Source organism: Aedes albopictus, chromosome 3 (assembly GCF_035046485.1).
Source record: "Aedes albopictus strain Foshan chromosome 3, AalbF5, whole genome shotgun sequence".
Lineage (NCBI taxonomy): Eukaryota > Metazoa > Arthropoda > Insecta > Diptera > Culicidae > Aedes > Aedes albopictus.
Window position 1 is genome coordinate 125,262,336 of NC_085138.1, and position 24,983 is coordinate 125,287,318.

Here is a 24,983-nt window from a genome sequence, read left to right on the forward strand (position 1 = left end):
GTCAATTTATTACATTGTCACTCGAATGAGTAGCTGGGCACGAAACACGAGAAAACCCTGCAAAATTCCGCCAGACTGAAAAAATATCGAATGTCGGGTCAAAGTTGGGTCAATTTTTATCGAATGTTGAGCCACTGTTGGACCAACATCGACCAAGTATTGGTTCCATGTTGGGTTTGGTGGCCAAAATAAAAATAGGTGAATGATAGGTTGATGTCGGGTTTGACGTCATCAATGATGGTAAAAGCTTTAAACCTTTAAACAATAGCTATAATACACAAACTGCCAAACTTGTAGAAATTTTGAGTGACAGGCAAAAATCTTAAAATGTTGTCTTAAAATAATTCGTTGAGTTCATTTTTTAATATAAAATTAAGAAGGAAATTATTGAGTTAAAGTTATAAAACATGGTTTTCATTTACGCGGATTTTTGAATTAACGCGGTTTTTTTTTACGCGGATTTTTGAATTAACGCGGTTTTTTTTTACGCGGATTTTTGAATTAACGCGGTTTATTTTTACGCGGATTTTTGAATTAACGCGGTTTATTTTTACGCGGTTTTTTTTTACGCGGTATGTATCCCCCGCGTAAAAAAAAACCTGACTGTATTTACATATATCACACAACCAAACCGACAAAATGCTATCAGCTACTGAGAGAGGAAGAGAGTTGGTTCTAAATACTCTCAACGTGCTCGTGCATTTCAATGAAAACAAAGTTTTAACTGTGCGTCCATTCAGTGGACAGAGTAGAGATCGCTACGGACGGAGGTGTTTATGTAAGTCTCCCGGTCATTGATATAGAGCAGTGCGAAATTAGAAGTGTAGTGCAACTATTATTTTGCAGAAAACCATTCCAGTGTTGATAAGAAGTAAATCTCTGAACGATGCACAATGTGATGTGATAAGCCCTGTTTAGGAATCAGTTCATTACAAAACTAATGATTTGATTGGCTTTGTTTTGTTTTTGTGGTGACGTATCTACAGTGATATTAGGAATATCTATGTATAACATATAAAAAGCATAGCCACATTGTGAGACATGCTGATGAAATCATACTCAAGTATGTTTGAAATTTTAAGACTAGATACTGAATTATTGGTATAGCCACTAAGCAAGATAGATCTAGCCCCAGAGAGTGTCAGTCATAATAAATGAAAACCGATGGAACAAGCTTACTGTGTATGCTTGTTATGACGGCCAAAATTCGTTGATTGAATCGCTATTTATTAACGAGTTCTAGCCGGCCGGTCAACGCAATGTAAAAGGGTTCAATTTACGTGATGGTGTCAACAGTCTAATTGAAATGTTGAAATGCGATGTAAATGTGCAATGGTTGCGAAAATTGACACGCTGGTACAAGTTACAGTAACTGCTCTAAAACTTTAACACTTAAAAAAATATCCTTTGATTGATTTGTTTTTCTTTTTCTTCTATTGCTATTATTCATATATCGGTTCATAGGTTTAGTTGGTTAGTTCTGATAAATACTTCTGATTGTTCATTGGCCCTAGCCAATGAGGGAGTATGATTTCTTTGTTTTGCAATGTTTTGATTCGGTTTAGAGAACCTTTTACTTTACAAATCAATTATTGAAGCTCGTTCTAAGAATTGGCCTAACATTTATATCAACCTAATAGTTTTTGTGTGTTAATTGATTAGCACTTAACTATTGATATTTTTTCTATTTGGATAGAATATAAACTTGCTTATTTCGCTTTGTGAGAACGTGAAGTGGATGGCGGGATAAGCAGAAAGAATCGAGAATGCACAACAATTGCATTTGGACATAGCCAGTACCCGGCAAAAAATGAGAACATAATGCAATAGGCAACATTTTTGCTTTTAAAAACTAGACACTATGTCAAAGCCTTGGCGTATCGGCAAAAGAAAAAGAACCTCCTCCGCCAGTTGTAAGTAAACATTCTCCAAATGATATAAATGAACATTTTTCCTCAAAATTTTCTGCTGATGATAGAGAAACAATACGATATTCAACAAATTATAATGGTTTTCATTTTCGTCCTGTAATGGACTATGAAATGCTATTTTTGGTATCGAGTCCAATGCTGTTGGATTCGATGACATTCTCATCAATTATTTCCTTTTTTGCATTACCTGTATTTGAGCATCTTTTCAAATCAATCATCGTTTCTAGTAAATTCCCTACTCAATGGAAATGTACTAAGATTATTGCAATAAATAAAATAACAAACGTAGAAGCTATCTCAAACCTTAGACTTAATAAGCTTGCTACCCACAATATCTCTTTTTTTTTTAAATTGATCAAAGTTCAGATCACAGACTATGTTGCCAGAATAAACTACATTCATAGTTATCTTTAAAAATAATTTAGAATGAGATGCTCATATTAATATGCAATGCTCCAAAACCTACAGATCATTAAAAACATTAAATTTAACGACTAGACACTGTAACTCTGCCATTAACCTAAAACTTTTTAAAACCTAAATTCTGTTTCATTTTCTGCACGGTGATTTCATTTTCACAAATGCGTTGGCTGGATCAATGGATAGGCTAAGGGCCGATTTCTTCACCCTGGCTTAAGGGTTAAACCAGGTTTAACTATATGGGTAAGCCTGGCTTACCGGTTAAGCCGAGGTGAAGAAATCGACCCTATGAGTTACGTTGAATGCTATGTTCGTTATGTTTACAACCTCTCTCGGTTTTAGGATGCCCTTTGGTTAATTTTTATAGATGTAGATCAAGCGTAAGACTATTTAGCTTTAGATTAATTAAAACATCTGCACCTGCTTATCTTTTTGAAAAGCTGGTGCCATTAAGAGGAACAAGAACATAAAGTTATCGAGTACCTCAACATAGTTCTACGTACTATACTGCCGTGAATCGCATATCTGTCTCATTTGCATATGAAATCCAGCAAAGATGGGACTGATATGCGATTCACGGCAGTATAGCCAGACTTTATTTGTAAGGGGCATGGGGGCATTGTTAGTTGGAATAACTTACCGACATCAATAAAACATTTCTGTGCTTCAAGAGGGATCTCCTGCAGCACTTGCAGTGGCCGGGTACATATAGTTGAAGAAAACAAATAGATATATTTAAGAACTTAATAACTGTTTTCTGAGTTAAACATCATGTTGTCGCGTTAAAAAAGATGGTCTTGAGTTACATGAATTGAAGAGATAAATACATAAATATAATGCGTTAATTGGAATGAAAATAAGAAAATAACAGTTTTTAGTCGGTTTTTAACGTGCAAATCATGTTTGCTGATTTGTCCTAAATAAAACAGCAGTTTTTTTGCGCATATGCATATAAAAAATTATCAGCGTCAGCTAATAAAATTACCCGATTCTAATAAAATTTAGTACAAATGGCCCCAATTGCCCTTAGGGACTTATACTGAAACAAATGATGAAATAATGGATTTTTATTTTTTATTTTTTCAATTGGGTTGTTTAGTGAATAAAATATTGCTGTTTTCTATAGCCTAACCGATAGAGCTCATGTTTCTGAGTATAACGTGATTTTATTGGATTCCAATAGCTTTGTTTTGATGGTTAAAATAACAAAACAGTTTTTATTTTCGTGGATAGAATGACAGTTCAATCGATAAAATGACAGTTCGACCCGAGCAAAACAATTTTCCCATACAAACTTTAAATGCATTTTAAAAATAGTTCCCGCACTCCAAAAATTATGAAATTTTGGATTTCGACTAATTTTTGGGTGGAGAATTCAATTATAAAATAATCCGGATACCCCTAAAGAACCCAATTCCCCGAAAGCTCTACAATTCATGTAACTTATATATGTCATTTTTTTAAGAAAACAACTGTCGGGAAAGCGGCGTAATACGTAACGACTCCTCTTCAAGTTGTTGCCAAAAATTAATGTTTGAAAAACTAAGTTTTTAGCTATTCATAGCAAAATATTATTTATTTAGCACATGCCCACTATTTTTTACCACAGAATCTCAATTTTCACTGCTGATTGGCACACATTCCTATCAATTGTTATCAAACCAACTAAGTGTTTCCCATCTTTATAATGCGCACTGCTTACTTATTTCGACGGAAACGTTCCAACACCTTCAGAACTTACGATCAACCGAAATCGCACCGCTTTTCCAAACGATGCAACAATGGCTCAAAATATCACTGATGCTCTGTACGTTCGGTTTCCTCAAAGAAATCCGACCTAGCGAACCGTTCATCGTTGACTACTTGGCAGGACCATGGCGCAATCTTACTATGACACAGGTATTTGAATAATGCTGTTACTGGTTTACAGAACGATTATTTATTTAGTTATACGCATTTGTAGGTAATCCAAGAAGCCTTCCCAGTCGGAACGTACTCATACCTGGCTCAACTGGTGATCATATTTCTGATTACGGATATGCTGCGCTACAAACCGCTGATCATAGTGAACGGCCTAGCTGGTGTCGTCGTATGGAGCATGTTGCTCTGGACAACGTCCTTGGAAGCTCTCAAAGTGTTGGAAGTATTCTACGGTACTTACTGTGCAGCTGAAATCGCCTATTTTAGCTACATCTACGCCAAAGTCGATAGGGAGCACTACCAGAAGGTGACCTCGCATACCCGTGCTGCCATCTACAGTGGAAGGTTCTTTGCCGGAGTTCTAGCTCAAATTTTGGTCTACTTCAAGGCGATGGATTACAAGGAACTTAACTATCTTTCGGTGGCGGCTCAAATCAGTGCTACATTATGGGCTATATTTTTGCCATCGGTCAAAACTAGCATGTACTTTCACCGAGCAGCTTTGCCACCAATATTGGGAAATGCTGCCGATGAAAACTTCAACGACGATAGTTCGAGTGAGAAAAACTCCACAAAATCCCCGTCCTTCAGGAGGAAAATGGTTTCAGCATTCGTACTGATTTGGGTACACTTTAAAACGTCGTTTACGAATCTCACCGTTCTGCAGTGGAGCATTTGGTATGCCCTGGCCATGGCCGGCTACATCCAAACCATCGCCTATATCCAAGCGCTGTGGAGTGAAGTTGATCCCACTCAGGAAGCAATCTGGAACGGAGCTGTCGAAGCAACGCTAACACTCCTAGGGGCTGTAGTATCTCTGCTGGCAGGGTACATCCACAGCAGCCTCCTACAACCAAGAAGTAGCTTGTTCGCCCTCTCCTTGTTGTCCGTCGGGCAAGGGGGTGCAATCCTGTTGGCAACAATGACAGATAATCTCATTACCTCGTACGTTGGCTACATTGTATTCGGAGTGCTGTATGCGTTCACCATTACGGTCGTTAGTGCCGAAATAGCGAAAAATATCTCGGATGATAGCTTCGGTCTGGTGTTTGGATTCAATACTCTGATAGCGTTATCGCTGCAGACACTGCTGACCTTTGCCGTGACGGATGCAGACGGTTGGTTCGCGCTAGATGTGATAGGACAATTCACCGTTTATGGTTACTATTTTGTCGCTCTCAGTGTTATCTATTTGATATTCTTGATAGGTGAGATATTGTATAGCCTTTGCCGGACAAAGCTGTGAGGCTTTTAGAGACTTAAGTAAGCACTCAAACAAAACATGTTCATAGAAATCATGTAGGAAAGACACAACACGTAGACTGAATTACAATTGTTATAATAGACTGATTGAACCTGAGTTACTTACTAGGCAATGCTTTCGAAGAAAATCGAAGTATAAAAATAAAGTTTATTATGCACAGTAATAATACATATCTCATCATTTTATTTTTCGATGTCGTGTAAATTGTTTTCATAGCATATGTTGCAATCTCACTCTTTTATTGCATTCGAAAATAAACTCATCTTACGTTACACATTATATTTTACAGAAGTACAAGTTTTGTTCTAGTGTCCAACGAAAGACATTCTCATTTTATGTATCACGTTCATATTCACATCTACGATTAAAAACTTGGTGAAATTTTACTTACACATATCATACAATTGTGAAGCGCTGTTCCGCGACAGCTTCTACTTGGCACCGACGACAAACTTTTCGCCCGCAACTGGCTTAATGTTGCTGCCGGGTCGACCAAGCACTCCACCGGTAACTGCTGCGGCTACCACACTGGAGCTGGTCAGTATACCAACGGGCGTAGGTGAACCGACTTGTGGCTCTACGGGACCAATGGAGGCCGTTAGGGATCCGGTCGGGGGCCATCGGTTCGGAGAACTACTGACAATGGTGTACGCTGGTGGACCCGCCGAGACAGGGTTTAACATCTGGAAGAAGAATGGGTTTTGTGTGCGCATAGTCAATATGATTGATTTGATTTTGGTTTAGATCGGCGCAATAGTCGTTTGACACAATAATGGATTATTTATACAGAGAGCTTTCTTCCTTCAAATCTTTGCTTGTTTAACATATATTAGGCAAATGTGTCCAACAAATGCTATGTGGTGAGGATAATGTTTGAAAAAAAAATAAATATTGGGGGCTTGTGATTTTCAGGGAAGTATCATACATTAATAGTTATTTATGTAACAAGTTGCAAAAAGTTGATTTTTTCAGCACGAGTCGTACATTTATCCAACGAGGCTTGCCGAGTTGGATAAATACGAAAAGTGCTGAAAAAATCGAGTTTTGCAACGAGTTCCATACAAAATTTTATGCAATGATTTTTTTCATAATGCAACCCATTTGAGTTGCATAATGTTCATAATGCAACTCAAATGAGTTGCATTATGAATATTATACAACTATTTTTTATTATGCAACTTATTCCAGTTGCGTAATGAGCCAGTTCGGAAAAATTGGCCATTATTATACCAAAATGAGTTATATAAAATGTAAATTATAATACTGAATTGCATAAAAATACTTTTAGTTTCAGGTTTACTTACCTATTGAATGATGCGTTATTTCAGCACATATTTTAGTAATGTATTTTTTTTTTACAAAATGATTTAAAAGGCTTTACTAAGGAAAGGGGATTCATCACCTCATGTCTTTATTATAATTAGGTTTGTTTCTTTCTTTTTTTTTTTTTTTCATAGTGATTACGGCGGTAGCACACTGTGCTTATGTTCTAACACCGCACCCTTTCCCTACGTTTGCTTCTATGAGCCTCTATTTTTGTTTCAACACACAGAAGTACGTAGGCATATCGTGGCCCAAGTCGACACTGTTTTGGCCTGCGTTGAACAAAAATAGTTTTAATAAAAGTTTCCCCTTTTTTTCTTTTTGTCAATTTTTTTTTGTAGTATGGTTTATGTATTTAGTTATGTATTTAATTAGGTTTGTTTCTTTTTTTATATATAAAATTTATGTAAGGAAAAGTAAGGAAAGTGATGGATGAATATGGTGGATTAAATCGCAAGCGAGCAACGATATTGAATAGAAATTAAAATTACCATAGCGACATTGGTGAACAACGATCTTCTTGCCATACGTCCTGGTCTTGGTCCTTTACGTACGATTTTTTTTTCAGAAATTTCACAGAAAGCCATTCTAAGAAGATTTAACAGAAGCTAGTTTTCTTGATTCGGCAACACATAATTAAAGAACAAACTTTGCAGAATACAGAAAGGATTCTGTTTCCTTGAATACAAAAAATCCTTGTAAAAATCTCTGCAAAATGTAGAATCCGATTATTACTGGGTTTTCCAGAAACCTGTGATAAATGACTATGGTTATTTTATTGTGCAATTGTGGTGGAAGCTGGAACTAAAGTGCACTGATATCGGAGACATCAACCATGTGATGTTACTACTATGCGATTGCTGGCAGATGTCGCGCTCGGAGGGAAGAAGACAACGTAAAAAAAACTGATATCAAAAAGAGACAAAGAAACACATACCAACAAAGAAAACGAGCTAAAAATGTGTGTACGGAAAGACACAAAATAAACATAAAAACAACAAGAGGCAAACTCTACAGAATGGGGAAGGGGAGAATTTTCTCAAATAATAAGAACCTACGTTACATTACGCATATTTACATTGAGATGTATTTTTAAACTTAAAAATTAACAATATATTCAACAGAAATCGCTCTGTAGAATTGTTGTTTGTCCAATGTACAAAGAGTTCAATCGGGTGATGAAATTAAAAACTTAAAAACTAACGCTTTAAAATAGAGATCGAATGGAAAGGAAACAAAATAAAAAGATAACATTAGCCATCTATGTAAGGGGCAATATAATCAAATTAATTTACCAATCGCTGATAGGGCTGTCCCTTGCCCAGCTGCGCTGCTCCTCGTGCGGAGGTGATTATCAGCTGTTGCTGTTGCTGCTGAAGTTGTTGAGCTTGCGATGCAGGTTGTATCGTCAGTCCGGCCCGTCCGTTCAGGTTCAGTGTCTGCACGGTGGTAATTTTCGGCGTGGTGATATGCTGCTGCGTCGTAAGTTTATTGTTGATCACAGTCGATGGCTTCGAGGCAATCGCATTGCTCGGTAGGTTGAACTGGCTCTGGGTGCAGTGGTTCATGTGCGTTGCCCAGTGCTGCTGCTGGCAGGGATAATCACAGTACGACGTATTCCAGCAGCAGTAAAACAGTGCCTCCTTGCCACAGTTAACGCACCACTGCTTCTTCTTTGCTTCCTCCACGGAACGAATTCTCTCCAACTCGCACTGCTTGCGAACCTCGTTTATGATGCGCGTCTTTTCCACCTCCATGTTTTTGCGCATCTCGCACAGCACCAGGTCGGAGTTGTGCTTCAGCTTGGTAATTTCCTGTTGGTGGCAGTGTTTGAGCTTCTCTATCTCCAACTCCAGAACTTTAACCTTGGCCTCCAGGGCACCACTGTTGTTGGAAAGGTCGGACAACGTGTCCTCGATCACAGATCGGAAGAAATCAGCCATCTGGTATATAGTGAGAAAAAAACAACAATATCTTAGAAGCACATTTATGTAGTCTATGATATTCAAATTTAAAACATTTGTGGGTACAATAAATATGCCCTAACCGTGTGTCATATTTTTCTTTAAATTTAAAAAAAAACTTACAATGAGCGCTTGCACGCTGACGTCATCACTGTCTCCTTCTCTTTCTTTCCTTCGGCGTCGGTCCATAAAGCCGTCCTTGCCCTCAAAAAAATTTGAGGGCAATGTTTACAAATCGTATGAGAATTCGATGAGGTTATGTTTTTGATGCAAGCCTCTATGGAAGCCATTCATTGATTACTTCTCTTACAAAATACGAAAACGATCTGATACTTTTTTGTATGCTGTGCTTGCTGCTCTAATATTTCGGGATCAGCTACACACATACATGGGCAACCAAGGTGCCTGAGAGCACATTTTTGGAGCAACATTTGAAAAGGGCCCAAGAGGTCTTGGGTCTTTTTTCGAAAACGCTCCGTAGGGCATAACAGCAGCCCGCCCACGCAAATGGACACCGTTATCCGAAAGATCGAAGTTCGCTCTATCTAATAACGGTCCTAGTTTGTGTGAACAAGCTGATGGGGGCTAAGGAGCGACGTGTGAAGTCATTGTTTACCAATGCTTGTATGCCCTTTTCAAATGTTGCTCCAGATTTTTGGTGCACTCTTCAGCTAATGTAGTGTACCATCCCCTAGAGGTGAATAGATACGTCAAACGGAAGCTTATTTACACTTCAACCCTAGTTAAATGTGATAACTTAACATCTTATAGGAGGTATGCACTTCAAACGGAATCGCTCAAGTAATTTTCGTTCAATGCATTATTTTTTTCGTGACCGGAATGGTCAAGAAATTTAACACGGCAAGTCCCATTTGATTTGACGTTTCGTTTGAGCTCCGTACTAGGATCCGGAATAAAGCGACGCCTTATTATTTCTTGAGCGATTCCTTGCCTGAATTTTCCACGCACCGAGATAGGCCAAGAAATTTCTTGCGATCAGCGTATCACCCATTTGAGTGTAGAATTAGCACCTAAGTTAAAATACACAGAAATAAAAACTAAAAAAAAAGTATCACCCATTAGGAGGGTTAACGGGGCATGATTCATGATCATAGACTGCAAAATCTCAATATTGCCAAAAATGCGAGAACGATTGTCTGTTTTTGCACATGGGATAATTATGCGTGCACAGGCAGCAGCAACCGAGTTATGTCAAATACACAAGGCTACTGTGGCGCAATCTGTTCATTCCATAGGGCTCGTTTTAATTATTTATCTTTAAATTTATTTATTTATTTTAAGTGATTGTTAAGATACATATTTCACAACATATAAAAATGTTAAGTTTGCTCATTGTCTTACAATTTCATGGAAGTAAAACAGGACGGGGTGTATCTAAGAATCAACCAACATAATCCGCATTATTTGTCATAAAGCTATTAAATTTACGTAATATAAATGCAGAATGTTGTGAGAACTTCAGGGCGATCACTATTTTGAATGCTGCCTACAAAGTGCTATCCCAGATTATCTTCCGTCGTCTGTCACCTAAAACAAATGAGTTCGTGGGAAGTTATCAAGCCGGCTTCATCGACGGCCGGTCGACAACGGACCAGATCTTTACCGTACGGAAAATCCTCCAGAAATGCCGTGAATACCAGGTCCCAACGCATCACCTGTTCATCGACTTCAAAGCGGCATACGACAGTATCGACAGCGCAGAGCTATGGAGAATCATGGACGAAAACGGCTTTCCTGGGAAGCTGACTAGACTGATTAAAGCAACGATGGACGGTGTGCAAAACTGCGTAAGGGTTTCGGGTGAACTATCTAGTTCATTCGAATCTCGCCGGGGACTGCGACAAGGTGATGGACTCTCATGCCTACTTTTCAACATCGCTCTGGAAGGTGTGATGCGACGAGCCGGGCTCAACACCCGGGGAACGATTTTCACAAAATCCGGACAATTTGTGTGCTTTGCGGACGACATGGACATTATTTGCAGAACATTTGGAACGGTGGCAGAGCTGTACACCCGCCTGAAACGCGAAGCAACAAAGGTCGGACTGGTGGTGAATGCCTCAAAAACAAAGTACATGCTGGTTGGCGGAACCGAAAACGACCGGATCCGTCTGGGTAGTAATGTTACGATAGACGGAGATACTTTCGAGGTGGTGGAGGAATTCGTCTACCTCGGATCCTTACTGACGGCTGACAACAACGTGAGCCGTGAAATTCGGAGGCGCATCATCAGCGGAAGTCGGGCCTACTACGGGCTCCAGAAGAAACTGCGGTCGAAAAAGATTCACCCTCGCACCAAATGCACCATGTACAAAACGCTAATAAGATCGGTAATCCTCTACGGGCACGAGACATGGACCATGCTCGAGGAGGACCTGCAAGCACTCGGAGTTTTCGAGCGACGCGTGCTAAGGACGATCTTCGGCGGTGTGCAGGAGAACGGTGTGTGGCGGAGAAGAATGAACCACGAGCTCGCTGCACTTTACGGCGAACCCAGCATCCAGAAGGTGGCCAAAGCCGGAAGGATACGGTGGGCAGGGCATGTTGCAAGAATGCCGGACAACAACCCTGCAACGCTGGTGTTTGCAACTGATCCGGTTGGCACAAGAAGGCGTGGAGCGCAGAGAGCACGATGGGCGGACCAGGTAGAGCGTCACTTGGCGAGCATCGGGCGCGACCGAGGATGGAGAGCGGCAGCCACGAACCGTGTATTATGGAGAAATATTGTTGATTCAGTTTTATCTTGAATTTTATGTAATACTAAATAAATGAATGAAATGCAGAATGTTATATTAAATCTTGTTTTGAACTAGTAAACGAGACTAGCGTTAACCTGCCAACTGCGGTAGTGGTTGTTTTTGTTTACACTCGAAATAGCTATACCAAATAGTATAAAGGGGTCTCCAGTTAGCCTAGTGGTTAAGACTATGGATCGCCAATCCGGAGACGGCGGGTTCGATTCCCGTTCCGATCGGGAAAATTTTCTCGACTCCCTGGGCATAGTGTATCATTGTACTTGCCTCACTGTTGAGATGGTTCAACCTTCTCAAGCCGGCCACTGGGTTTCAAAGCAGATCGAAAGACGTTTTATTTGATGATCAGCTTGAACTAGAAAATTCTTTATTTTAAAACATATCTGAATTGATTATTTTATCCCACTTACAATTATCAGTGCCGTTATACACTTTGATTTTGGTTTCAAACCGTTTAATAACCGAAAATAACTTCTATCTTTATTCACCTTTGCCAATCCTTATTCTTTTGACATTACTCTCTATTTCTTTGCTATTCAGTCAACGATTTCAGTCAACTAGGGTGACCAGTATTCACTGGCGCGTCAACACTCCCCCCAGTAATACTTCATGTTCAATTAAGTGTTACTACCTATCCTTTCTAGCGCATTCTGGTTACCCTATCAGAACCTATCTTGATGCAATAAAGGATGATGTATAAGTTTGCACCTATTTTTCCCACATTCATTTGCATTTCTGCAAACTCTAGTCGTGTGGCGACCGAGGCAACATCTACACAATCTCAACTCTCCCAGTAGTCTCCAACGACGGCTCACGTCATACGATTTGAACTGTTCGCAATCCTTAACGTGATGATTATGTCTTTTACATATCAAACAGCTTCTGGTATGGTCGGAAGTTGTCGAACATAGGCCGATTTCATCCTCAGAATCATCTACTGGAAATGTAGATACTTGTTTCCCTATTCCAGTGGTGGTGAGCTCACTGGCGGCCTTAACCCGCTCATTCATGAACTCGTGCAAAGTTCGAAGTGAGGACGGAGTATGCTCTCGTTTATACCGCGCCCATTCCAGTTTCATTTCCCCTGGTAATTTCGACTCAAGTTCTGCCAACAAAGTTGGATTCCGCAAGTGCACCTCCTGATCCATTGCAATCAAATGGTCAAACAAATTCTGAATTGCCATTCCGTAATCTATGATCGTCTCCAAATGCTCCATCTTCGGTGGAGGGATTTCCCGCGCTTCATTTATCAGCGAATTGACCAATACTGCCGGTCTCCCATACAGCATCTCCAGTGTTTCCATGACCTTTGAGACCAACTCTGGCACAAGCAAACGGCTCCGTACGTATTCTAGAGCTTGCCCTTTCACACACCTCTGTAACCGTACCAGGTTTTCAGAATTACTATAACCACAAGCAGCAGTGGTGTGCTTGTATTGGCTGTAAAATACAGGCCAATCTTTGGGATCTCCCGTGAAAGTGTTCAAATCCGCAGACATAACTTGGCGCGCACAAATTTGCTCAGATGTCGGTGCCGCATTTGACGACACGGGCACCGATTCGCATATAGAAGATGCGTACTCAAACGCATCTGGAGTATTATTATTTTCTACACTGCTCACAGTATCATCAGAGTCGAGACAATTGGACTCGATTTCCTCCACATCAACAGCATCAACACCTAGCTCCAGTTGTGTTTTGAATAGGAGATAGGTACCGTTTTCGTGCAAACGACAGTTCAACCGTCTCACGTTCTGCGATTGCCTTCAGTTTAATGGATTGCTCTTGTTGTAAAAAATCCAACTGAAGCTGCAACGCTTCCGATGCAGAATTGAACTTCTGCGCTTTTTTTCTCGATGTTTTTCGTTTATCGTCCATACTTGACGGCTACACAGCTTGTTTTTTGGCTCCGTTCTTCTTCATGTCTTCTGGCATGTGGCGGTCAACGTAGTGATAATTTTCAAGTTTGTTGAGATGGTTCAACCTTCTCAAGCCGGCCACTGGGTTTCAAAGCAGATCGAAAGACGTTTTATTTGATGATCAGCTTGAACTAGAAAATTCTTTATTATAAAACATATCTGAATTGATTATTTTATCCCACTTACAATTATCAGTGATTTTGGTTTCAAACCGTTTAAGGCCGGACGGGACGGTGGTTGAATCTGATGTGTTTTATGTTAGAGTGTAAGGCACATACACTGTTGTAGTTGTTTGTGTCGTTTAACGAACAGTAGCGCGTGCGATGTTTTCTAGAACATCCTAGCAAGAGGTCTGATGTTAGATTGAATAAAGCCATATCAGCATTCGATATTGAGTGCTCTCCAGAAACAGTCGCATATAGTAACACGGTGAATCACGGTCTTTAAAGTATAAAAGTCGGTCTTAACAGTTGACGGCGAGAAAAAGCGGATTAGAAGAAAGTTTCAGCGTGCGTGGTGAATAATTAATCAAAATCGGCTACCTTGTGACGAACCAACGCCATCGCTCGGAAACTTCACCCGGTCAAGCTGATCATCACGGGAGGAGGAAATCTACATAAGAGCTGACGCTAACCCTCAGACCGACTACAATCAAGAGCCGGAAGAACGGCGGATTCTGTTTCGGTGTGGTAAGTTTGTGCAAAGAATTTTGACGGAACACTTCCATCGATTTTTTTTTCTTTGGGCGTTTTAAGGCGCCATTTTGGAATCGCAAACAAAAGGTGCAGTGAAACATAAGCAGGCTATTGTTCCTTTGGAATCTAAAATAATAAAATAAGGAATACAAAAGAAAGTGCAAAACAATAGTTTTGTTAAAACTGTTTAATCAATAGATTTTTTCCTTTATTTCATTAGATTCAACAGTGATTCGGGCCTGCTCCTGGGCCTGCTCAATCATTAGTCTTCACTGTGGTGATATTAACAAAGTGTATCTGGCGTTATTTATCAGCGGATTGGCGAATTGCTGCTGTCGGACAGGGACTCCTTAAATTCCAGAGCACGAAGTGGTGATTTTCTACCAGGTAGAGACATCCGTTCACGTCGACTGACGGCTCGCGTGTAAGCCAAGGGGCCGCGAGTAGAGTGACCCATACAGCTTCAGCAAAGGCTGAAGGACTTTCTGGTGAGTTTTTATTATTTTTACGTTGTCGGGGATTCTTCCAGTGTATCCAGCAGCTGATACAAGTTGTCTATTTTAGCTTTGGGAGTGATTTGTATTGATCGTGTTTTTTAGACAACCATGGCTCAATCAGCCATTAATACTACTTTGGAACCTTTCCGTAAAGGAAACTCTTTTGGGGATTGGGTGGAGCGTCTAGGGTTCTTTTTTGATATGAATAAAATTCCTGATGAGGAAAAACGTGCTCATTTCATTACGCTCAGTGGACCCATTATTTTTAGAGAGTTAAAGTTATTGTACCCTAATAGTAACCTTGCTGAAGTTCCTTATGAGGAAATGATCACTAAGCTAAAGGCACGACTCGATAAAACAGAGTCAGATTTGGTGCAGAGATTAAAGTTTAATGTGAGAATACAGCAACCGGATGAATCGTTAGAGGATTTCGTGTTGTCTGTAAAGCTCCAGGCCGAGTTTTGCAACTTTGAAAATTTTAAGAAAATGGCTGATCGCATTGTTGCCAGGATCCGGGACAGAGCTCTCCAACAAAGGTTGCTGAACGAAGAGAAGCTAACTTTGGAAACAGCAGAGAAACTTATAGCGACCTGGGAAATTGCCAGGAACAATGCGAAAAATATGGATTATGGCAACACTGCGGACCAGATAGCATCAATGAAAGCGAAAGGTTTTCCTGGATCAAGGCTCAATAACTTAGCAGCTACCTTGCAATTGGTAGCTAGAACAAACCGTGGTAATAGAGATGATGAGCGAAACCGCGGACCAGTTAAAAGTAGGCTAGGACATGCTCCATACCAGCGAGGACAATGGAAGAGTAAGCAATGGCAGAGCGGGCGAAGATCAGACCAGGAAGAAAGAAATCGCTCATCGACGCGTCCTGATTATTCTCAAATAGTTTGTGACTTTTGCGGAGTGCAAGGTCATATTAGGCGAAAATGTTTCAAATTAAAAAACATGCATAGAGATGCTGTTAATTTGGTTACCCCGAACACCTCTGCATCTAATCCGGACGAATATTTGAGTGAACTTGTCAACAGGATGCAAACGGAGACTGACAGTGAAAATGAAGATGATGGTGAGACAAATGTTATTGAATGTATGCACGTATCAACAGTTGGTAAAATAAGTGATCCTTGTCTTGTGAATGTGAAAATAGATGATGTTTTGTTTGAAATGGAGGTGGATTGTGGATCGTCTGTATCTGTAATGGGAAAAAAAACAATATTTTAAACATTTTGACAAAACCTTATCAAAAACCCAAAGAAACTTGATTGTGGTAAATGGGGCAAACCTCATGATTGAAGGTGAAGTTGATGTTTGTGTTACCTTTAGGGGAATTTCGAGTAACTTAAAGCTTTTGGTACTAAATTGTGATAATAATTTCATCCCTTTACTTGGCAGACCCTGGCTTGACGTGTTTTTCCCTGATTGGCGAAATTTTTTTGTCAATTCAATTTCCACTTGTGTTGAATCAATTCAGGACACAGTAGATGATATAAAAATGAAATATGAAGATGTTTTTATAAAAAATTTCGCGTATCCAATTAAAGGATTTGAAGCAGATTTGGTTTTAAAATCTGAAAATCCGATATTTAAGAAAGCCTATGAAGTGCCATATCGATTACGCGATAAAGTATTGGACTATTTGTCGAAACTGGAGAAGGAGAAGGTAATTACCCCGATTAAAATTAGTGAATGGGCTTCTCCAGTTATTGTTGTTATGAAGAAAAACAATCAAATTCGACTTGTAATAGACTGCAAAGTTTCGGTAAATAAAATGATTATTCCGAACACCTACCCTTTACCCACCGCTCAAGATGTTTTCGCGGGTTTGGCTGGGTGTAAGGTGTTTTGTTCATTAGACCTTGAAGGAACCTACACCCAATTGTCTTTAACGAAAAGATCACAAAAATTTATGGTGATAAACACAATAAAAGGGCTCTATACGTATAACAGATTACCGCAAGGCGCATCGTCCAGTGCAGCAATATTTCAGCAAGTTATGGACCAGGTTCTAAATGGAATTGAGAATGTGTCTGTATACTTGGACGATGTTTTAATAGCAGGAAAGGATTTCGAGGATTGTAAAAGTAAATTGTTGAGGGTACTTGATAGACTGAAACATGCTAACATCAAAGTAAATTGGGATAAATGTAATTTTTTTGTTACTGAATTGATACATTTGGGGCACGTTATAAGTGAAAAAGGATTAATGCCATGCCCGGATAAAATTTCTACCATTGAAAAGGCCAATATACCTCGTAATGAAACTGAATTGAAATCTTTTTTGGGATTGATCAATTATTATCACAAATTTATTCCAAGGTTGTCATCAAAGCTGTTTCATTTGTATAATTTATTAAAATCTGGTGTCAAGTTTATTTGGGATGATAATTGCACTAAAGCATTTGAAGAAAGCAAGAAGGCATTATTAGAAACGCAACTTTTGGAATTTTATGACTCAAACAAACCCATTGTGATAGTTTCAGACGCATCTGGTTACGGTTTAGGAGGAGTTATGGCGCACATAGTTGATGGTACTGAAAAGCCAATTTATTTCACATCATTCTCGTTAAACACAGCCCAGCGAAATTACCCGATCCTTCATTTGGAAGCGCTTGCCCTAGTTTGCACGGTAAAAAAATTTCATAAATTTATATTTGGGAAAAAATTTTTTGTTTACACTGACCATAAACCCCTTGTAGGCATTTTTGGCAAGGAAGGAAAAAACTCTATTTACGCTACTAGATTGCAAAGATTTGTGCTGGAGCTTTCCATCTACGATTTTGAAATACAATATAGGCCCTCAAATCGGATGGGTAACGCAGATTTTTGCTCGCGTTTTCCTATGGATATACCGGTTCCAGGAGAATATGATGAAGGGTTGATTAATAGTATAAATTTTAGTAAGCAATTCCCAATTGATTTTTCTACTATAGCAACTAAGACAAAAGATGATGAGTTCTTGCAAAATGTAATTTTATATATGACAAAGGGTTGGCCCGCAAAAGTAAATAAACAATATATTGACGTTTACGCAAATCAAAAGGATTTGGAATGGGTGGATGAATGTCTTTTGTACCAAAACAGGGTTGTGATACCAATGTCTTTAAAAAAACATGTTTTGAATTTATTACACGCTAACCATGCCGGAATTGTAAAAATGAAGAGGTTAGCTAGAAAGAATGTTTATTGGTTTGGAATTAATTCGGACATTGAGGATTATGTAGCAATTTGTGACACCTGTAATAGTATGATGGTTGTTCCCAAAACGAAAACGCACTCCAAATGGATAGCAACAACTAGACCTTTCAGTAGAATACACATTGATTTTTTTTATTTTTCTCACCATACATATTTGTTAGTGGTTGATAGCTACTCAAAGTGGATTGAAGTTGAGCCAATGAAAAATGGAACAGATTGTAGAAAAGTATTGAAGAAGTTGGTAAGCATATTTGCTAGATATGGCTTACCAGACGTACTAGTTTCAGACGGAGGACCCCCATTTAATTCTCAAGCTTTTGGTGATTTCTTAAAGCGACAGGGAATCAACGTTTTGAAAAGTCCACCGTATAATCCCTCCAGCAATGGTCAAGCGGAGAGGTTGGTGAGAACCGTAAAAGATGTATTAAAGAAGTTTCTAGTTGACCCAGAATATGCAGATTTAGACATGGAAGACCAGATCAATTTGTTTTTGATTAACTACAGGAACAACTGTCTGACTAGCGAGGGAAATTACCCGTCACAAATGATATTTTCTTACAAGCCAAAAACGATTTTGGACTTGTTAAATCCTAAATCTCATTATAAAAAACATTTGCGTGTGGAGGAAATGCATGATGATCTAACTAAGGATATCTCGGTGCATGATGATAACTTGAAGGGTGTAGGGCATGCCAAGGCAAATATTCCCGACCCTTTTGAAGATCTGACGCAAGGAGATGAGATTTGGTATAAAAATCATAATCCGCACCACACTGCTAAATGGCTCAAGGCAAATTATATTAAAAGAGTTTCTCGCAATACCTTCCAGGTTCTAATTGGAAGCGTTCCAACCGCAGCACATCGAGGACAGCTGCGCATCAGTAAAACCGGAGAATCCCACGAAAAACCAAACGTCCTTCTGCGCCGGCAACAGCTGGAATTCCATGAAGATGGCGGAGAATTTCGTGGATTTTCGGAAGAGGAAATTGAGAGAACCAAGCCACGCAACAGTAAACAAACAGTGTCCTGCCCGAGAAGCGACGTATTGGTGCGCCAGCGAACGCTGGTACCAGAAGCCGACTTTGAAAAGTTTCGAGGTGCTCCGGAAGATGTCAGACGCAGTAGGAAGCGGAGAATGCTGGTGGAGGAAGCGGCGCAAGAAGTTGAGAGGTCGACTGATTGCGTTCCGAGACGATCTAAACGGCTCCGGCGAGCTAACATTGACAGTGATTACGTATACTTGAATTAATTCGTGATTATTGTCACGTTCTGAATTGTTATTGTTGAGCAAAATGAATTTTGAATTCAATCGAAGTTTCCTTATTATAATACTTAGAGTTTAAGGTTCGAAGTTTTGAAATATGAATTGATCGCCTATTGTTAACTATTTTAAGGGAGAAGAGCTGATGTGTTTTATGTTAGAGTGTAAGGCACATACACTGTTGTAGTTGTTTGTGTCGTTTAACGAACAGTAGCGCGTGCGATGTTTTCTAGAACATCCCAGCAGGAGGTCTGATGTTAGATTGAATAAAGCCATATCAGCATTCGATATTGAGTGCTCTCCAGAAACAGTCGCATATAGTAACACGGTGAATCACGGTCTTTAAAGTATAAAAGTCGGTCTTAACAGAATCGTCCGCCATTGCTCTGTTGTTAGTAAGATGCAAATCTCAACTTCTACTTCATATTATTCACTAAAAATTTGATCGTTCATTTGCTCACTTGTGGTGCACAATCGACTAAAGTTTCAGCTACGTCAGTGCAGTGGAAATTGATATTTGCTTCTTCAAAATCGCGAGGCAAATTGTTAGAAAGAGACGGAAGATAGGAAAAATTACACGTCGTCCCGTGCGGCCTCAATAACCGAAAATAACTTCTATCTTTATTCACCTTTGCCAATCCTTATTCTTTTGACATTACTCTCTATCTCTTTGCTATTCAGTCAACGATTTCACTCAACTAGGGTGATCAGTATTCACTGGCGCGTCAACACTCACAATATACAATTTCATGCAATGGCAGGCAAAGAAAGCCCTTCAATTAATAACTGTGGAAGTGCTCAAAGAACACTAAGTTGAAGCGAGGCAGTCCAAGTCCCAGTTGGGGCGTAGAGCCATGAAGAAGAAGAAGAAGAAATAGTATAAATTCCACACTAAAGCTGTTAGTACACAGGATAAAATATTTGTCCGAAAAGATACCAATCAGTAACCAATTTTGAAAACAACGTATAATCAATGCTACACCATTGATGATACGTCGTTTTCAAAATTTGGTACTGCAATGCTAAAATATCTTATTTGACTCGATCGAATTTTCATTAGTGTCAAACTGACGTTGTTTCTTCAGTTCTTTCGTTGTCAAATATTTGACCCTGTATACTAACAGCTTAAATCTATTTCGCCTGGTCGGCTCTACGCTCCGTTTAAATGCGAGCAATAACACTCCTTCAGTATTAGTTTCAGAAATACGTGGGTCAGTATAACTTTGTAAATCTTGACTCGTATAAAGTGATTCGCCGTGTATAGCAAATGGAGAGTTACCTCATTCGAGTCGAGATTTCTCACCTCAATATGCGAGTAGAGCTGTGTCACGCCACTTCACGTGTAGAATGAGCACAAAAAAGGTCTTCCCGAGACAACTGTGAAGATGCAGCGGTATATTCGATATCTTCTTCTTCTTCTTGGCGGAACGTCCCCACTGGGACAAAGCCTGCTTCTCAGCTTTTAACTGAGAGCTGTCCTCTGTTAATAACCATTTGCATGTGTATATCTGTGACAGGCACGAAGCTACTCTATGCCCAGGGCAGTCCAGGAAATATCCTTTACGAAAAGTTCCTGAACCGACTGCGAATCAAACCCGTCTCCTCCAGCATGGGCATGGTGGGTACCCACGCCTTTACAGCTGTGGCTATATGGGCCCTTATCAATTGTCAACTCTTACATCATCAATCACTTACTCAGCTAACAAAAAGCTTTTCCGAGAAGACTGTCTAGAGGCAGAGTATACTCGGTCGCTAGTAAACAGCGAATGCTGATCTAACATGCCTTACCTTCTTCGATAACATCAAATGCATGGTCAGCGTCATTATTGAGCTGATAGTTTTCGAATTGTGGACATTCATCGAGAAAAATATCTACTCAGGTACTAAGTTGACCTTACTCAGAAATCGATAAATCTTTTGTTTGGTAGTTACTCACCTTGTAGGAATTGTTTATCAATATTTGCGACACGGGGCCAGCCCCGGATGGGTAAACACAGTCTCCTTCGGAGCGCAAGGCGCCACTCGGCCGCGAGTGCAACTTCGGAGGCGTAGAGACAATAGTTTCCGTCACTGCCGCCGCGAGACTGGGCGTGATGAATCCGGCCATCATATGATCTCCTTCAGCCGATCCACCCGCCGCTGACGACGATGATGATGGTTGTTCGCCGCTAGTCATCGGCGGCGTCGGCGCAGGGTTGGATTGATTTGGAGTTGGATTGTTACCGGTAGGTTCATTGCTGCTGACCGGGGTGGTATTGGTGGTGGATGGTTGCTGCTGTGGCACTGCGGAACCTCCATTGGGTTGGTCAGATCGTCCAGCTAGATCGTTAGCCGCCATGGGAAGCGGACTTGGAATGTGAACCATATGCATCATGCTACCACTGTTTCTACCGGCGGGGAAAGTGTTCGTTCCGGATGGTCCCGGAACAGTTGTAGTTCTCTTGATCGCTACCGGATGGCTTTGGGCGGCTGTTTGCATAAGAGGGGGCTTACGGGCTTTCGCATGGATGATTATTGGAGCTTTCGGTGTAATCTTTTGCGGAACTTTTGATTTATCTACGGGAGTTAGAACTACGGGTTGTCCGTTGTTGTTGAACACTGCATTTGCTCTGGGCGCAGTCTGATTAGTGAGTTGATTGATATTTCGAACCATGATCCTGTTGCTAGTACGTATTAAAACTTGATTCGGATTTTCTGTTTGTTGTTTAGCAGGTTGTGGGGGAGCTTGGTTTGTGGTAGCAGTACCTATCGACGATTCATCGTCGGAAACCGGTTCTGATTTTATCGGTAGCAATGGTAGGGACGCATTTGTAGAAGAACTATCATTAGCATTTGTAGCAATGGTGACAGAGCCGTTGCTAGTGTTAGCAGTTGTCGATTCTACTGCATGATCAGCAACGGATGGTTCACTAGGGGGTGGTGGTTCCTCTTCGGTTGGTTCCGTTTTAATTTCATCTGCCGCTAGTGGAATCAATGGCAGTAGATTCAACTTGTTGGTAGTACCAGGTGGCTCAGCGCTCTTTGGTATTTGTGGTTCATCTACCTTTGAGGCGACTTCAGGTTCAACCGGAGCGCTGGTCGCAGCCGCCGGTGGCTCTTGTTGATCTTTCTCATCCGGTTTGGGAACCGAGCTATCACTAGTTTCCGGTTTAGGGTCCTCCTTTTTCTCAACTTCTTTAGTCGTCTCCACTTTCTCCCCCTCGCTTTCGGTTGACTCCGAGGCTAGTTTAGCTTTTTTGCCAGATGGGACAGTTTTCCAGCTGTCCGATTCTCTTTGTAGCACTACGGATTCAATCTTGCTCTGCTTAGGTTCTTTGATCACGTCCACCACCGGAGTGCTAGATTTACGTTTCTTACCGGAATAGCATTTTGGAACCGGCGCCGGCTCAGAAGCAGTGGAGCTACTACCATCTTCATCCTTGGGTTTGCTTGCGAGGCTCGACCTTATTCGATTGCTCTTTTTTCGCGGCTCTTGCGACGCCGACTCCGGACTTACTTCCTTCGGCTTTGATTCATCATTACTAGCACTTATACTTTTGCGCTTCCTTGTGGCGTAAATTTTGGCCGCCAAGCTAGTGATAGGATCTGGAGTAGAGATTGAATTCCGGATTTCCTCTTTGACTTGAGTGGACTGGGATCGATTTTTGGAAGCGGGTACTTCAAAGGAATTCGATTCTGCAGTTGATTTATCCTTCGGGCTTCCAAAAATAATCTCTTTCACTTTCTCTGGAGACATACTTTCTCGCTGGCGGGCCTTTGGGGTAGAAGTTTTTGGAGGATTCGGCGACACGGGCGAAACCGACAAAAAGTTATCGGCCGTTTTGATTATCTTGAGCATTAACTTGGCCTTTTGAGAATCTCCATTTTCAACTATCTTCTGTAACACTCCTGGAAGCATCGCTTCCAGGTGCTCGTCTAACTTTCCCGGTTCCAAAGGAGTCCTAAATTCCGCATACTTGAAGCTCCCGAATTTCTTCTTCAGCTTGGAAATGTACGTATCAGCCTCTCGCATACATTCGGCCATATTGGTTCGCCGTTGCAGCTTCGTGTTGGGATCCTTATCGCAGAACAGAAAGCATTCCTTGATAGGCACCCAGGCTCGGTCGTGATCACCGAAGAAGCGAACATCTGCCAACTGGTTGACATTCACCGACATTAGCTTCGCCGGCCAGTAGGGAAAACCTTTCAATTTGGCCCACACCAGCAGATGAGGCTTACTGCAAACTTCGGTGAACCACGTTTTACACGTGTTGGCATTGAAGTAGCACTCGTTGCAGGCTTCGATCTCGTTGATTTCCTGCTTGCAAATCTTAATCAAGCCCTTCGCTATCGAAAGCAGTTTACTGTTCACTGTAATTAAAACAACAATAATTTAGTTATAGTTTTAATGTAGTTACTTGCTAACAACTTTTCACTTACAAGGATAAATCGAAGCATTGTGAAGAATCCAGTTCACATCAGCTTGGAACGCCTCCGTAGTTTGATACTTGTGTTCTACAATGTTGTTCTGCAAGGTTGTGAGATCGATGTGTTTTGTTACGTATCCATCGTAGTTGGGAAAATTCTCTCTATCCAGTGGATTTAGAATTGAACTCTGGGGAAGAAATCGTTATCGGATTACACATTATTACATATTGTTCCTTCAAACGCATGCAATGACATCTCGCGGATTTGAGGTAAAGTAATGCGAGCGCAATAAGTACACATTGGTGTGTGTGTTTTGATGGTTTTCATCGGGCTTGTTTGGTACACGCGGGCGTTTGAATGTGGTAATGCAACAAACACATTCAGGATCAATGTTATCTCGCAATAAATCGTTGCATGTGTGTGTATCTGAGGAAACGAAATCCGTTCATAAAGTAAACCTCATTGCATTGAAATGATAGAAATACCTTTACGACTAATCAAACAAACGTATAGCAAAAGATGTAAAGATTGATTCATGCTTTATGCGATCGATTACTAGATAATTTTGAAGACAGTTTTCTAGAGTTTATGAAGTTTTCATATATCTATCGACGTTCATGTCCCTGTTAGAGCGTTTGCAAATAGCTTCTTTTTTGTGATGGCCGACGGTCTTTTTTGTTTTTTTTTCTTCCCTCGTGTGTTCTCGAGGATCAATAGGGCATAATAGGCCGAGGCGGCAAAAGCACGTGTGTTCAATAGGACCATAGAGGATAGTTTTCATAGTATGAAATATTTTACGCATTTGCCATTCGATATAATGTAAATATTTATATTATTCTGCAAAGTTGCTCTATTTATCAAATGACATCCAAATTTATTTACTTTAAGCAAATCATTTACAAAATATTCAATTATTTTTAATATTATTCAAAATTTTGTAAATGGGAAGAAGATAGCGATAATTTGAAAAGTTTCGCTTAGAAATTTATATTTTTTTACTAATCAAATTTCAAGTTTTTATAAATGGGCAGTGACAACTGATGTACTAGGAAAGAAGCCCATGCGGCAGAAGGTCGCTTGACATTATCTCGTAATCGTTTGGCATAAAGCCATAAATATAAATATATTTTTAAACCATATTTAGGGAAACTTACGTATTGTCGGCAGTTTTGTTCTCTTCGTCATGGTTTTTTTTTTTGAAACCTGATGGTCTCAGAGTTGGCTTCAAATCCTTCCCAACCAAACTGAGTTATATGCCCAAATTTCAGACAATTCGGCCCACAAAAACCCCCCATGACGAAGAGAACAAACCTGCCGATAATACCCTTCGTCACCCTATATCCCTTCCTCTGATTGGCTGTTCTTCATGTTATGGTGTCATGATGCATCACTAAGCTTTCA

At 40.3% G+C, this 24,983-nt stretch overlaps 3 protein-coding genes across 6 annotated transcripts in view; 2 read left to right on the top strand and 1 right to left on the bottom strand.

The window, feature by feature from the left end:
- Positions 1-655: 655 nt before the first annotated feature.
- Positions 656-5,826, top strand: LOC109622058 (thiamine transporter 2). 3 transcript variants are annotated; one of them, XM_029878403.2, is made up of 3 exons: positions 656-778; positions 4,086-4,250; positions 4,315-5,826. In XM_029878403.2, exons 2-3 carry the CDS (start codon positions 4,125-4,127, stop codon positions 5,515-5,517), a joined length of 1,329 nt encoding a protein of 442 aa, XP_029734263.1. In that variant the 5' UTR covers positions 656-778; positions 4,086-4,124; the 3' UTR covers positions 5,518-5,826. The 3 variants fall into 3 exon arrangements, with proteins under 3 accessions (XP_029734263.1, XP_062715398.1, XP_029734267.1); XM_062859414.1 differs by lacking the exon at positions 656-778 and adding an exon at positions 790-1,063; XM_029878407.2 differs by lacking the exon at positions 656-778 and adding an exon at positions 798-871.
- Positions 5,621-24,983, bottom strand: part of LOC109405048 (MYND-type zinc finger-containing chromatin reader Zmynd8) — a 32,864-nt gene continuing 13,501 nt past the window's right edge. Inside the window, exons 5-8 of one of the 2 annotated variants that reach the window (XM_019678037.4) lie at positions 23,595-23,769; positions 21,112-23,525; positions 8,154-8,801; positions 5,621-6,218 (exon numbers count right to left, since the gene is read on the bottom strand). In XM_019678037.4, the coding sequence (XP_019533582.3) occupies positions 5,967-6,218; positions 8,154-8,801; positions 21,112-23,525; positions 23,595-23,769 (3,489 nt within the window). In that variant the 3' untranslated portion in view covers positions 5,621-5,966. Of the gene's footprint in view, positions 6,219-7,922; positions 8,064-8,153; positions 8,802-21,111; positions 23,526-23,594; positions 23,770-24,983 lie in introns of those variants that run through there. The other variant, XM_029878085.2, reaches the window with a different exon arrangement.
- Positions 14,565-19,790, top strand: LOC109433146 (uncharacterized). Its single transcript, XM_029878409.2, has 2 exons — positions 14,565-15,785; positions 18,744-19,790. Exons 1-2 carry the CDS (start codon positions 14,816-14,818, stop codon positions 18,797-18,799), a joined length of 1,026 nt encoding a protein of 341 aa, XP_029734269.2. The 5' UTR covers positions 14,565-14,815; the 3' UTR covers positions 18,800-19,790.

Bases quoted from the DNA above. Each gene is read 5' to 3' on its own strand.
- LOC109622058 (XM_029878403.2), top strand. From the start codon at position 4,125: ATGCAACAATGGCTCAAAATATCACTGATGCTCTGTACGTTCGGTTTC. The intron at 4,251-4,314 runs GTATTTGAATAA...ACGCATTTGTAG, and splicing joins GCAATCTTACTATGACACAG to GTAATCCAAGAAGCCTTCCC.
- LOC109433146 (XM_029878409.2), top strand. From the start codon at position 14,816: ATGGCTCAATCAGCCATTAATACTACTTTGGAACCTTTCCGTAAAGGA. The intron at 15,786-18,743 runs GTGAGACAAATG...AATACCTTCCAG, and splicing joins CAGTGAAAATGAAGATGATG to GTTCTAATTGGAAGCGTTCC.